General features: G+C 39.2%; 1 protein-coding gene across 2 annotated transcripts; it reads right to left on the bottom strand.

The window, feature by feature from the left end:
- Nucleotides 1-1132: 1132 nt before the first annotated feature.
- LOC115748536 (DEAD-box ATP-dependent RNA helicase 8-like) lies at nucleotides 1133-8529 on the bottom strand. 2 transcript variants are annotated; one of them, XM_030685039.2, is made up of 11 exons: nucleotides 8279-8529; nucleotides 7609-8182; nucleotides 6129-6189; nucleotides 5082-5316; nucleotides 4148-4386; nucleotides 3532-3783; nucleotides 3273-3453; nucleotides 2638-2726; nucleotides 2457-2530; nucleotides 2260-2378; nucleotides 1133-1460 (listed from the first exon to the last, which is right to left on the bottom strand). In XM_030685039.2, exons 2-10 carry the CDS (start codon nucleotides 7890-7892, stop codon nucleotides 2300-2302), a joined length of 1494 nt encoding a protein of 497 aa, XP_030540899.1. In that variant the 5' UTR covers nucleotides 7893-8182; nucleotides 8279-8529; the 3' UTR covers nucleotides 1133-1460; nucleotides 2260-2299. The 2 variants fall into 2 exon arrangements, with proteins under 2 accessions (XP_030540899.1, XP_030540898.1); XM_030685038.2 differs by having other exon boundaries at nucleotides 7609-8529.
- Nucleotides 8530-13556: the final 5027 nt, after the last annotated feature.

Raw genomic sequence — 13556 nt, 5'->3', positions numbered from 1 at the left:
AGAGCGACAAACGAATCAAACGATTCAATGGGGGAAAGAGATGTGAAGGAACAGGGGAAAAGGAGATCATAAATGCGGTCAAAGCCCACGAAGCTCAGAACAGGAAAGCTCCTCCTCCGCATCATGTCTGTTTGAATCACTCAGCTGAGTTTGCGTGCTCGGTTGAGTCACCGAGTCTCTCTGCACTTCCTGTTTTCAGATTACATTCTGATCTCTTCTCTACTCGGAAATATCAAAGAAGGGTCCACAAACTAGCAGACAAGCAAACAAAATAAACAATCGCTCATGTACTGTACGGGTCAATCTACGGTCGTTATACGGGCACCGCGGCTTTCGCCCCAGGTTTAAATGAAACAGATGTTAAACCTTCTACAGATTTCAGCATGAACGGCGATATTATAAGTCCTTTTTTCAATCCAATGACGGATCGGTGAACGCACAGTGCCCACGAGACACCATAGACTCAGTCCACTCGTCCACAGTTATACCATCGGTACAATATATCCCCCAAATGTCATTACATTCTCATCCGTGTGTATGAATTTGATCGCTTCACCATTTAGAACATATTTTCTCTAACCTTTGGCACGACATGTACACAAACTCTATCGATCGACCGCTTCATATACAACATGTCAAGTACAAGTGAAATCCCAGTGCGTGCTATAAAGCACGGTCGTTGAAGGGACGAACAGTTGTTAATCCTAGTCCAGCCAGTGTCGTAGACACATTACAATCATTTTTATGCAACATGGTAGGCCCTCGATTCATCCGCCGACATTATTGGAGGCAGGAACAAAAGGTGATTCAGCACCACAATCTCCTTTGTGACAAACTCGAAAGAGAATTGTGATTCAGAGTTTACCAAAATACGGCCAATTACTAGTATTCCCATTAGACATCAGAAAACCAAAATGATTTGGTAAGTTAACTGCAACGATTCCTGAAATAGGACATTTTGGGAAGAGCATAGAAGACAGATGAAGCATAGAAATAAACCTACCTCGGTCAAATCTAAAACAAAAAAAAAAAGGAAAAAGAGGGAGAGACAGGAGGTTAAAGAAGTCGAAACAAAAGCCGTAAAAAGAAAAAAAGAAAAAGAGAAGCAGCAAGAGATTTGATCCAAGGAACATCTGTCAACAGTGATCAATCTTTCCAAAACAGAGGGAACAAAAGCATTCTAGACAATATAGGCGAAAACAAGAGAGAAACGTCTCTTGAGGAAATTCAAAGGTAAATTGGACCCATACGTTTTTTCCCGAGACTTGTGTAGATCATCTACCAACTCTCAGCAATCTCCTGATATAATCCGGGTTACACAAATCCAGACACCATTAAAAACATTCTTAGCACTCCTATTTGGGCGTCCACAAAAAAGTTTTTATCATATTAATCCCTCACAATTTACGCTCCACAAGCCGCCCATGCCCACTTATTGAATCAGGCAGCTTCATCGATCCCTGAAAGCAGGAGAGGAAATATTAGCAACCTGTTAATAGCAATTGAATCAAGCATACCTCACAATCTTATTTGGATTAGTCCAATTCGTGCTTATACATAAGAAAGGCACATGTATATCTCCGTCACCATAACACTTTTATTGTCCAACGAATATATGATCCCATGCAGCTACTACTCGTCAAAATTGAGGTTACAAATTGATACTTCACAAATCCTGTAAAGAATGTTAAGAGAGAAAAACATAATGGATAGAAAACCATTCACTGTGCTGTAAGAAGAAGATGCAGTCATTAGAGCTCATTCCACAGACTACCAACCAATGATCAATGATAACTCTTCCGCTTTGTACACAGAACCTCATTCATACAAGTAATGAACGAAGGCACCTTCAGACCACAGTTATAGCAAAATAAAAATTAGCTACACAATAAAAAAATATCAAGCAATGTCTCCAAAATTTTACATCGACATCACTGCCAAAATAATTCACATGATAATACCCGCTACAAGAAGAGCAGGTATCGTGGCCTCGGTAACAGATGAAAAGCATGAATCTTGACAATTCTTCTATCAATAAATGCTCGTTAAAAAAAACATCAGAAAGAAAAAGCCATAAATCTTGACAGTTACTTAGACTATAGCAAGAAAGAATCCAACTCTACACACCATTAACACACCCATTCCCCACCCTCCCCACCCCACCCCACCCCACCCCAACAACCCACCCCCCACCCCCAAACCAAAACCAACGACCCAAAAAAAAAATAAAAAACAGTAGCCCCACGTGCCATCACTCACCATTTCCACTTCAGTACTGCACCAAGATTTCTCCCATATATCACCGACAATAAATTGCCTGATCAATATGTGGAGGAATCTGTTTAATCTCAGTTCCAAGTTCTTGCTCAATCCTATACCTGTAGGAACAATTTAGGCAAATCATTAGTAACTGATTGGCTAGCAATTCCAGACAGATGAGGGAATGAAATGCATACAAGTTGAAGCGATCCTCATATGTGATAAGATTGACAGCTAAACCTAGGTGGCCAAATCTTCCTGAACGACCAACCTGCACATGAAACCAAGAGAACTTGTGATGCTTCACATTAACGGAGAGAGAGAGAGAGAGAGAGAGAGAGAGAGAGAGAGAGAGAGAGAGAGAGAGTCTCCCATTACCCTGTGCAAGTAAGTTTCAGCGTTCTTGGGGAAATCAAAGTTAATAACGACATTCACAGCTTGAATGTCAATACCCCTAGTGAATAGATCTGCAATGTTACCAAATAAAAAGCAAAAAGTTCATCATATCCGACTAGCGAAGTAAAAGAATATGCACGCAATAATTTCAATGAGTACACAAATCGATGCCACCACACAATCACAACCTCCCAAGAACCACCAAAGAAGAGCAGTGTAAATTAACCATCAAAAGGGACATCTCTCTCGATTTGTTGCCTCTAAGAGCGTATAATGCCTTGGACATACAGAAACTATGCTGTAATCAGATTCCTAGCAGCCTACCACAACTCTAGTATTAACATCAAATCACAAACTGCTAGCTAAATCCTAAAAACCTACAGTAAGCAAATAACAATTTCCACCCAATACCCCGCTCAAAACAATCGAGAGAGAAAAAACCTAAAGCCAGTTAAAGCTGAAGATGCTTATGCCACTATAATCGTGATGAAATTGGAGAAAAAATGGACAGAGAGATTCACTCTGCAACAATTTGCATTTCAAGTACAAACGCACCAGCTTGCACATCCATAGTAAAAGTAGTACAAAGTACCCAACAGGACACACCAATAACATACCAGTACAAACAAGATTCCTGCAGGCACCATTGCGGAAGTCGTGAAAAACTCTGTTCCGATGGTCTTGCAGCATCTTGGCATGAATGTAGAAACAAGAGTAGCCAAGTTCAGTTATTTTCTTGGCTAAAAGCTCCACCCGATTGACCGAGTTGCAAAAAATGATTGATTGGTTGATTTGAAGCTGGAGATAGAACGTCTTTGTCACAAATGATCCAAATCATAAGATGGAAAATTTCACGAATCATCTATCAAAACAAACCTTTGAGAACAGTGTGTTGAGACAATGCACCTTCTGCCGTTCTTCAACAAAAGCATAATATTGGGTAATACCTTTCAGCGTGAGCTCGTCCATAAGGTTAATAACATAAGGTTTCTGCAGATATCTATCCTTGAAATCCTTCACAGTAACAGGAAATGTGGCTGAATACATCAAGATTTGACGATTGCCTGGCAAAAATCGAATCAGCTGCTCCACCGATGGTTGAAATTCTGGTGACAAGAGCTTATCAGCCTGAAATACATAGATGCGCATACATTAGATATTTGGAATTGGAATTCAATTTCTATAGGTGAAAATTTGCATAGTGTAGCAACAACCAAGGATTCCATTTTAATTTAAGAAGGAATAATGAATGAATGAAAATGAAGAAGAAGAAGAACAACCTTCCAGATTTATCTCCTCCCCAACACATACAAATAAATTAGTTGAGAACAAGAGCACACATAGCTTAGCAGCTTGAGCCGCACAATTGGCACTAAAAAAATAGTCGTGCAAAGAATATAGTATCCCACGAATGGAACTTTCATCAAACAGAACTGTAATCTAAACCGTAACGGCAACAAAATCACCAATTTAGATCCGTTCAGATTATTACCTCATCCATAACAAGCATTGAACAATCTTTCAATATGCACACTCCCTTCTTTGAAAGATCCAAGATTCTCCCGGGTGTTCCAACAAGTAAATGAACAGGTTGATACAAACGCATAATATCATCCTTTAAGCTGGTTCCACCAGTGGTCACCATCACTTGAATTTGCAAGTGCTTCCCAAGCTCCTTACATACTTGTGACGTCTGAAGAGCCAATTCTCGGGTTGGAACAAGTATGACAACTACATCAAATTAAAGAGTTATCACATAAGTCACAAGCAACTGCATCAAGTAAAACGAGTCACTAGACGACTTACCGACAACAGTATGCCAACTTATTATTTCAGCGTCACTAACTTTTTTTGTTTTCACACCGAATTCACCTATGGAGTATAGTTGCAATGATGAAAAATGCTAATGGTACAGACTGAAAGAAGCTCAAGTGAAGCAAGATCTCTTAATAAATTTTGTATCATTTCAATTCAAGGGCATTGTGCAGCATGATTGCCAAAAAGCTAAGCTAAGCTCAAAGTTTTAGGCGCTATAGCTATAGCATATGTTAGAGACAACTGCAAAAAGAATCAACAATTTAAGCTGAGCTCTAATGAGCTTGGAGTCCACCTAAATTTGCCGATCACACAACATAAAAGATAGGCTTTTAGGTACTGGCAGAAGCAAAGCTCATCAAGTCAAAAGAGCCCAAGGCACTGCCTAAAATCCTTAGACCCTAGCATTAAGGGCATGAAATACGATTCTGCCTCCGTGGTGGACTTGGAGTTCAGAGAAGACAAGAGGCTAATTCCAATATATCTAAGCAACTCTTCTGGCTTATTCTTCTCAGTTTAAGGCAGAGGCTAATTCCTATATATCAACTGAAAGCAGCATAACAAGTTTCGCATACTACCCAAAATAATATAAGACAAGACACAACACAAACCTTGAATAACATTGTTATCTTGATCAATCTTTTCCAAGGCAGGAATGCAGAATGCAGCGGTTTTTCCAGTTCCATTTTTAGCTCTAGCAAGAATGTCACTACCAGTTAGAGCAATTGGAATGCTTTCTTCCTGGATAGGAGAAGGTCTTTCAAATCCTTTCTCATAAATACCCATAAGGAGCTCGCGCTTCAGAAAGTAGTCCTCGAATTCGTTTCCTTTAGTTGCTGTAACATCCTGGAGTCAGATTCAAAAGTTAAGAGATGGAGCCTTTCAACATGAGATCTAAAATATCCAAATCAATAATGCAAAACAGCTTCTGTTAAAGATTTCCTAACAATCCATCCATTTCACTGACAAGGACAAGTCAGAGAAACATCAAAACTAAGTATTCAGGGTCCATTACTAGTACCAACTTTGTTGACATTAGATAGAAAAATGAGGAGACACCGCATAAACTAAAAAGAATAAGCCAGAAGGGTGTATTGCTATCAGCTTTAGACAATAAATTACAGCTCCTTAAATCGTTTGTCAATAAAAGCTACTAAAAACTACCAAATGAGGGTATCATATTGCTCGCCCCAATAGAGTAACTATGCTCCCTCCCATCCCCAAAAACTGCAAAAAGTCTATTTGTCATCAATATCAAACTTCATGTTTAAGCTGCAGTATCCCTGAAAAATTCAAGCCGCTGCTACGGTAAAATGGTGGGTGTGCAGGGAAGAAGGGGGGGTGGGGAGGCAGGGGGTTGTGTTTGTGTGTGTGTGTGTGTGTGAGAGAGAGAGAGAGAGAGAGACGCCAGGCAACCAAATTTTAGGACAAAATAAAGTCAGAGGAAATATTAGCTAATATTATGAGCCAAACACTAGTATCTGTCAAGCACAAGTACCGTAATGAGCTCTCCTCTCGCGATGCTTGGAGCACATAAAAAGAGATCAAACATTCAAAGTTCTCATACCTAGTCATTTTCAGCTTCTAAGATGATTCAAACATATTGATATTTACAAACTGAAACAATTGCCATTCCCACGCCGATATGCGCCTCATACCTCTGTCTTGTAGCGCGTATCAGGTGGTGGTATCTTTAGCCTTGCCTTCCAATCTTGTGAGCTAGAGGGAAAAGCATTAAATGTCAGTACAATGAGCTCCTGAGATGAAAACACCAACAATGAAAGAAGAACGAGCATGCATACACAAGAAGCATTCGTGCTATTGGCAGGGAGAAGTTTCAAAACTGGCATAAATATAAGCATCTCTGCAGAATTCTGTAGATTGGCTACATAACCTTCAACTACTCGATTAAAAGTGAAACTTCAGAGAAATAGGGTTAAATCATCATAAATTTCCTGTAAAAAGACCCAATTTCACATTGTCCCTTCCTATAGAAAGTGTCACAAAAGACATATTCCCAGCTCAAAATCTCCATGAAAATCATGTTTTCAGCTCAAATTTGAAAAAAAGAAGTTGCGCAGACCACAGATGCGGAAGAAGCTATGTAGTCCTAATTTGCAGTTCCCGAAATAACATATGAGGAAGAGATATCTTCCACCAAATTAGTCGAAAGAGTAGATTTTGTTAGATGCAAAGATGAGACTAGCCTTTTGTAGCAGTAAGTGACGTAAGCAATGAGATAACAATCTCTCCAACAAAATAGGTAATTCATGAACTTCCCAAAACTCCACTTCACTCTCTCATTCAAATACATCACGTGCACGACTTTTCTCAATAGACGCAAATGGAATCCTTCGTTGAGAGGTAAAGGATTAACTCCTTTTAAGTAATAAAGTTTAATCGTAAGAAAGAAGGTTTTTTAGCTATGGGCCTAGCAAAAGAAAAATTGGGATAGGATCCTATAGGATCTTCCCCCTTAAAAATCGGATGTGAAAGTTTCCTTTCATCCGGCTCAAGTAGTTACACCAAATAAATTTTTGTTGGGAATATTAGGAAAAACTGAGAAGCTTAAAACACAAAGGAGTAAAGATAAGCATAGTACGTAAATTACTCCAGGTTGTTCTATCATTATCAACTGTAGCACAGAAAGGAACTTCATGGAAGTTAAAAATATGAAGAAATAGGCGTGCCTAGACGCGATATTCAATTGATTAAGTCACCGACTTTTTCATAACTTCCTCGATTTTGCAAGTTCAACTTCGTTATTAAGGGAAGTTCCTACAAATATCGGACTGATGGCGTATATAATACTTAAAAACTCTCGGAATGAAGTTCTCAAAGTCTCCACATTTGGGAAATCAAAAAGATTAAGGTAGCAACTTCATATCACTTAAGTATCTATTCGTGACACCCAGGATAAGTAAGTGGTGGCACACACGAGCGTCAATACCTCTAGCAATGTCATGGCAAGGTCAATAAAGCCAAACACAAGTTGCAAGACATTCACTTTCAACTGCAAAATCAGCACCGACACAACTAATTGACATGTTCCACTCATAATTTAATCTCTACAAACACACTAACCACACAGAAATTGTACACACGGGCAAATGCGCAATTGCATCAAGTATAATGCACCTCGAATCAATGGCCTCTGACTGCACTGTCACTGTCTTCTCGACCTCATCGACTGTCGAATCTGCACCTCCTAATTGAGTTCTCCTAAGCCACTGTTGATGCTGCTGCTGCTGATGCTGCTGCTGCTGTTGGTGGTGGTGATTCTGCTGATACTGTGGCGGTTGTCCTAACTGGCCTCTCTGCACATACTGCGGCTGAGGCGTCCTCGACTGGAATGCAGGGCCCGCATTCACGCCCCTGCCCGCACCGATACCCGGCGGATACCTAGCTCTATTGTTCATCATCGCTAACACCGAATCGACTAAAAAAGAAACCTAACAACTACCCCTTTTGTATACACAAACTGCGAACGAACCAAGATTACACCTAACGCTCCCCTGCCTGTGAAAAAACAGGAAAATCTGCTAAACCGAACGACCGCGCTCTATACAGATTCGAAACGGAAGCCGAAAGCAACAAGAGAAAGCGCCCGTCAGCTTCTAGGGTTTGGGGACGGCAGCGCGGCCAAATGGAGGCGAAAACCGTGGGTACAAAAAGAGGTTGCCACTTCCAATGACCACAGCGATTGGAAACCCTAGGACGATCCCGCGACGAAGGAGGGGGAATCACACACTCGAGTTCGGGGATTCAGAAGCTCCGAGAGAGCGAGAGAAGGAGTATTTGTACATACAGATCTAGGGCGAATGCTTGAGAACCGACGCGAGAATGATGGCAGCACGATGAGAAGAGAGCGAATCAGAGCGTGCGAGAGCTGCGGCTGGGGCGATTGTTCATGATCTCCTCTTGGAGAGAGCTTTTTTATTTTTTTTTACCCCTTCTCCTTCTCTCTTTCTTTCTGGCCTTTTGCCTGCGAAGCTCGATGCGATGACGATGATGATGAAGATGACGATGGATTGTGGGGGGGGAGGAGGAGAGTGGTTCCTTTCGCTTCGCTTCTTCTCCTCCTCCTCTGTCCTAGGGCGTCGAGGAAATTGTGTGAATGAAATTGCGGAGAAGTCCCTCACTTCTCGTGTATTTATAAAAACGGCACCGACTTTGGAGAGACCTCGCGAATAGAGAACAGCTTTCTTTTTTCTAGTTTGAATTGAGCTCCAATCAATTTGAAAAACAAAAAAATTTGGTAGAGCTCCAGCTCAGATTTCCTCATGGAATGGCTTTAGCATAATATAAGATTAATCGGTTCTAATTTAATATAATGCAGATAGAAAGCTGAATAAATTTATATTTGGATTCCGAAATTCGAGCTTCAACTCCATCTGATCGAATTCGATCGAGCCCGAGCTTTGTCAAATTAAAATTCAATGCATTTTGGGAGAGCTTTGGGAAAATGCAAATCGACTGGAAGGTGCACTTGCTATATAAGTAAATATTGTTTGATTAAATAACTTTTAGTGTATTTTTTGCAAAGTAGTTTTGAAGTAAAAAGAAAAAGAAAAAAAAAAGGGCATGCCTATCATAGAATGGAAAGCATCGAACCAACCTCGAAGCGAACTTGATGAAAGTAATCGGAGCCGGGCAAGGATCGAGCCATCAAGAGGCCAAGCGATGCGATGGCATGAGTCTCACGGTTTCGGGCGGACTAGACTTGCACGATCCCGGTCCTCGGCAACCCGGATCGGCGAACCATCACCGATCATCGGCAATCCTCGACGACTCTTGCGCGTCCCTCGGCGCTGTGTTAGATTAGCGACGCGGATCTAGATCTGGAAAGTCAATTTCGGAGAAGGAGACGATGAACGGTGATTGTGAGGGCAAAATTGGAATATGAAAGTATTAGTGAGGACAAAGTTAGGAGGAAAAAAAAAGAATTCATCAAATATGATTCCGGCAAATGCTGAAATGAAAATACTGGGCGAGGGTTACATTGGATTAAGGAACTTTAAAAATGACAACTTTGCTCCAAATGGCCTTTTGGGAATGTTGAATCGAATAACTTCAACTTTGACATGAAGATCCTTGGAGACTTGAAATACTTTTGAAAATGCCTTGTTAAAATGGCGGTCCAAGATTTTCAATGAGGTTCCTTTACCACGCAAGAAGGATTTTTACCCGGAATTTCTACGAGATAAATGCTCCATTTATTTCGTAAAAAATGAATAATTTTGAAAAATATTTTCTTAAAAATGATCGCTTGTGTCGTTTATAAGATGAATGAAAGAAATATATTTTCATCATATACAAATATAAATTATTGTCGATATTAAAAACATTTTTCATTGATTATCTCTTTTTTTTTTTATCGGACTTGATTAATTATTTCAAGTGATATTTTTTGAAAAATAAAATATTTTAATAATCATTTATCATCTTCTCCTTGGATTTACTTCAGTTAACCGGTTTGCAAGTTAAAAGTTGCGTCCATTGCTACATCGAGTAGAATTGGACGCGCAATTTCTAATTGTATAGTCATAATCGTATCGTGTCACAATCTCTATGGGTCGAATTCAAGTCGAGCGCAATTTGTTCACTACTATTGTTCTGGACTTGACATTCGATCGGGACGTCATTATTAAACATGTCAAGATACAACATGCTTCAGCACATTTCCAAAAAATTATGAGCTCTCGTGCGCAAATATGTCTAAGTGCATTTAAAACGCGTTGTGCCAATAGGAAATAACGTTATGGTACGTTTGCACGCAGCATACCAAAAAAAAAAAAAAAGTAGAGATTAATATAGTCCATCCGCATGAAACACTTCTACCGGTTGTTTATAAAATGGATGGATTAAATCTTGCTCGAATACGCTCGATACGTTTAGAAAGTTCAATCCCGATGCTTTTAGAGCCGCTCCGATAAATATTTTCTTAAAAATGGCCGTTCAAAATAATTAGTCAAGAAAACGTTTTCATTATCGATAATTACATGTCTGAATATTTTTATGGACGATGAAAATATTTTTCGTTCTTATTCATATTTGTAAGAGATATAAACAATCATTGTTTAGGATAATGTTATTCAAATAATTCGCTTTCAGAAAGATTGAGTATAATCTGAAACAGAAAATTAATTTCCAAAAAGGAAGATAAAGAAGTGTATTTTCATTTCTTTCTTGTTTCAGTGGGGTCACATCCACACGAACATAGATGATGCATACATGATATGGGAAATTTCGAAAATTGTGGTTGGGGCAAGATGATTTTTTAGGCTTTTAAGATGGGGAATAGCTAAAATAGAGAAAGTGTTTAATATGACAATTTTATTTTAATTCGGGAAGAATTTCAAATTTAAATAAGAGCATGAAGTAGATCTTGTTTAAAAAATAGAGTTTGAAGTGGTCATGACTGTTTCAAATAAAGGCCTAACCTTCCCTAGGCAGACCGGATGCAATTTAAACATACTTTTTAATTAAATTAAATTAAAAATTTTAAAAATAATAATAAAAAAAGAATACAGACTGGGTTCCCTAGCACCTCTGCCGATGACCCCATCGACTTGAGGCGAAGAAAAGAAATATAGGCCCTAGCCTGCCGTGTATGGGTGAGACTTGCCTAGAATTGGCGAGGGCTGCCCTCATCGTCATTAGTGAGGTTGGCCCTTGCCTAGTCTCATCCAGGCAACATTGATGGCCAGGCCACCGGTAAAAAGAAAGAAAAAAACGGAAAAATGAAGAAAAAGGAAAAGAATATTCCAAAAAGTACACTACAAGTGCTAAAACTTATGTACGGCGCCCATTTTAGTGCCAAAACTTTTAAAATGAGCACTTAAATATCAATTATTTTTAAAAACGATCACTTATATGTCAAATTTTTTAAAAATACTCACTTCAAGTGCCAACTTTGGCGATCACGTCAGCTCAAATACTAATAAAAAAAATAGGCCATATCAGATTTCCGATCAACCATGTTAGCTTAAATTGGAGTTGGCAATCAAGTAATTGTTTAAAAAAAAAAAGTTGATATTTAAGTAATCGTTTTGAAAGTTTTGGCACTAAAATGAGGGCCGTACACAAATTTTGACACTTGTAGTGTACTTTAGCCCAAAAAAGTAAAAAACTAAGATGCCCGTCAGGCCTTTATTTGAGATTGATATGGCCACTTTGAATTTTTATTTGAAATAATATCCACTTCGTGCCTTTAATTGAGACAAAGAGGGCACTTCAGGTCTTTATTTGAAATGAAATCTATTTTAGCCCCTTATTTAAAAAAATGAATCTCTTTGGACCCTTATTTGAAATTTTTATTCTAGTATATAATGATCAGAGTCAGCAGTGCGCCATTTGGGAAAACCTTCCAATGGAAGGCCATGGGCAAAAGGTGAAAAGGAAAAGGCAGGGCTGAAACAATCTCTTTCAGGGTCTCTTTCAGGGCAATACATGCAAAGTCTTTACCAGGAAGGAAGGGAGGAAGACAGCCAAAACACAGAATAAAGCAGCATAATTATATACAAGAAAGAAACGCCACCTTCCCATTTTTCGCAGTTCAACAATCCTCATGGAACGGCACTTTTCCTCGCGATCCTATACTTCATGAAGAAGTAACCCCCGGCGAGAAGTTCTCGTTAGTGCGTCGACTAGTCACGGGGTCGGCATCGTCCGTGATCCTGTGCCCGACACGATTCGAGCATCCAGGTATTTCATTCCATTGCGGTGCGCGGGAGACTCGTCAAGACGCGGACGCTTTCGTTTTTAAGACCGACTCTAGCATCTGAAGTGTCCAAAAGTTTCGCAGGCTTCAACGGTGGGCTGGTACCTTGGAAAACTCGGGTTAAGAATGACCGAAGGCAAACTCAATCCAGGATTCAAGCTTCTGAAAAGGCCAATCACATCTGCCATTATCGGTCTCGAGGACTCCAAACCCCTCTCTAGTTTTGCCTTTTCTTGCGTTTCTTTTTGCATCCAAAGCAGCAGCAACAATCTTCTCCTTGATATGAAATAACAATTTGATATAGCCATCTAACTTAGAGAAGTCTAAAATACCTAAATTTTAATGGGACAATTGACTCGGAAAAGTTATCGAAAAAGTCTTAAATTTATTGCAATTATACCAATTCAGTCATAAATAATTTTTTTTAAATAATTGAGTTATAAACCTTTTGCATTTATGTCAATTCAATCAATTTGACCAACTTTGAAAGCCAGCTATGATATGGAAACCGACATTGACATGGATAATTTGTAATAATACTTTCTAAACTATTTTTTTATTTTTTCTTTTCTTTCTTTTTTCTCCTTCTTCTTCCAGTCGACTAGACGCGAGCGACGGTGACGACGAGGCCGATCATGCCCTCATCCCTCTAGTATTGGCAACCAGCTGGAGAAAGAAGAAGAATAAAAAATAAAATAAAATAAAATAAAAAAATGAAAAATAAAAGCCCATATTGGTTATGAGTTGAGAACTAGAATTGAACTCTATGAGATCAAATCTCCTGTTGTTCCTTAGTATCTCAGTGGTAGAGTGATCGGCCTTTAACTGATCGGTTGTAGGTTCGAATCCAACATGGGGAGATTTGATTAAAAAAAATTGAAAAATATTCCGATAGTATTAAAAATTGCCACTTCAGCACTAGTCGACCAAAATAGGTTGGATGGACTGAATCGATACAATTGCAAAAAGTTTAGGATTGAATTGATACAATTGCAATATGTTGAGATCTTTTTTGGTAATTTGTAAAAGTTGGCCAGCTAGATGGAATCGGCCAAAGTTATATACAATTTAGTTCATGTCACGTGAGGGCAATGAAAAGGATTTTGAGGACAATGAATGCTACTAGGTATTTTGTACCACTAGTTAGAGGTGATAGATTCCCGGGTGAGTTGGTTCCAGGCTAAGAACCGACCCTGCGATTCGCGGGTCCACTGGCAACCAGTCCAATTTTCGTTTTGTCCAATCCTCAGGCTTATAAATTCAAATCTGAGTTTTAGTCTACTTCAAATCTTAGCGTCAGGCGAACTTGAGATTGATAGCACTTTATTTATTCTGCTCACACGGCTAATTAACGCAATAGGGT

Source organism: Rhodamnia argentea, chromosome 9 (assembly GCF_020921035.1).
Source record: "Rhodamnia argentea isolate NSW1041297 chromosome 9, ASM2092103v1, whole genome shotgun sequence".
Classification (NCBI taxonomy): domain Eukaryota; kingdom Viridiplantae; phylum Streptophyta; class Magnoliopsida; order Myrtales; family Myrtaceae; genus Rhodamnia; species Rhodamnia argentea.
The sequence above is the reverse complement of the archived record's forward strand: the minus strand, read 5'-3'. Positions and strand labels throughout refer to the sequence as shown.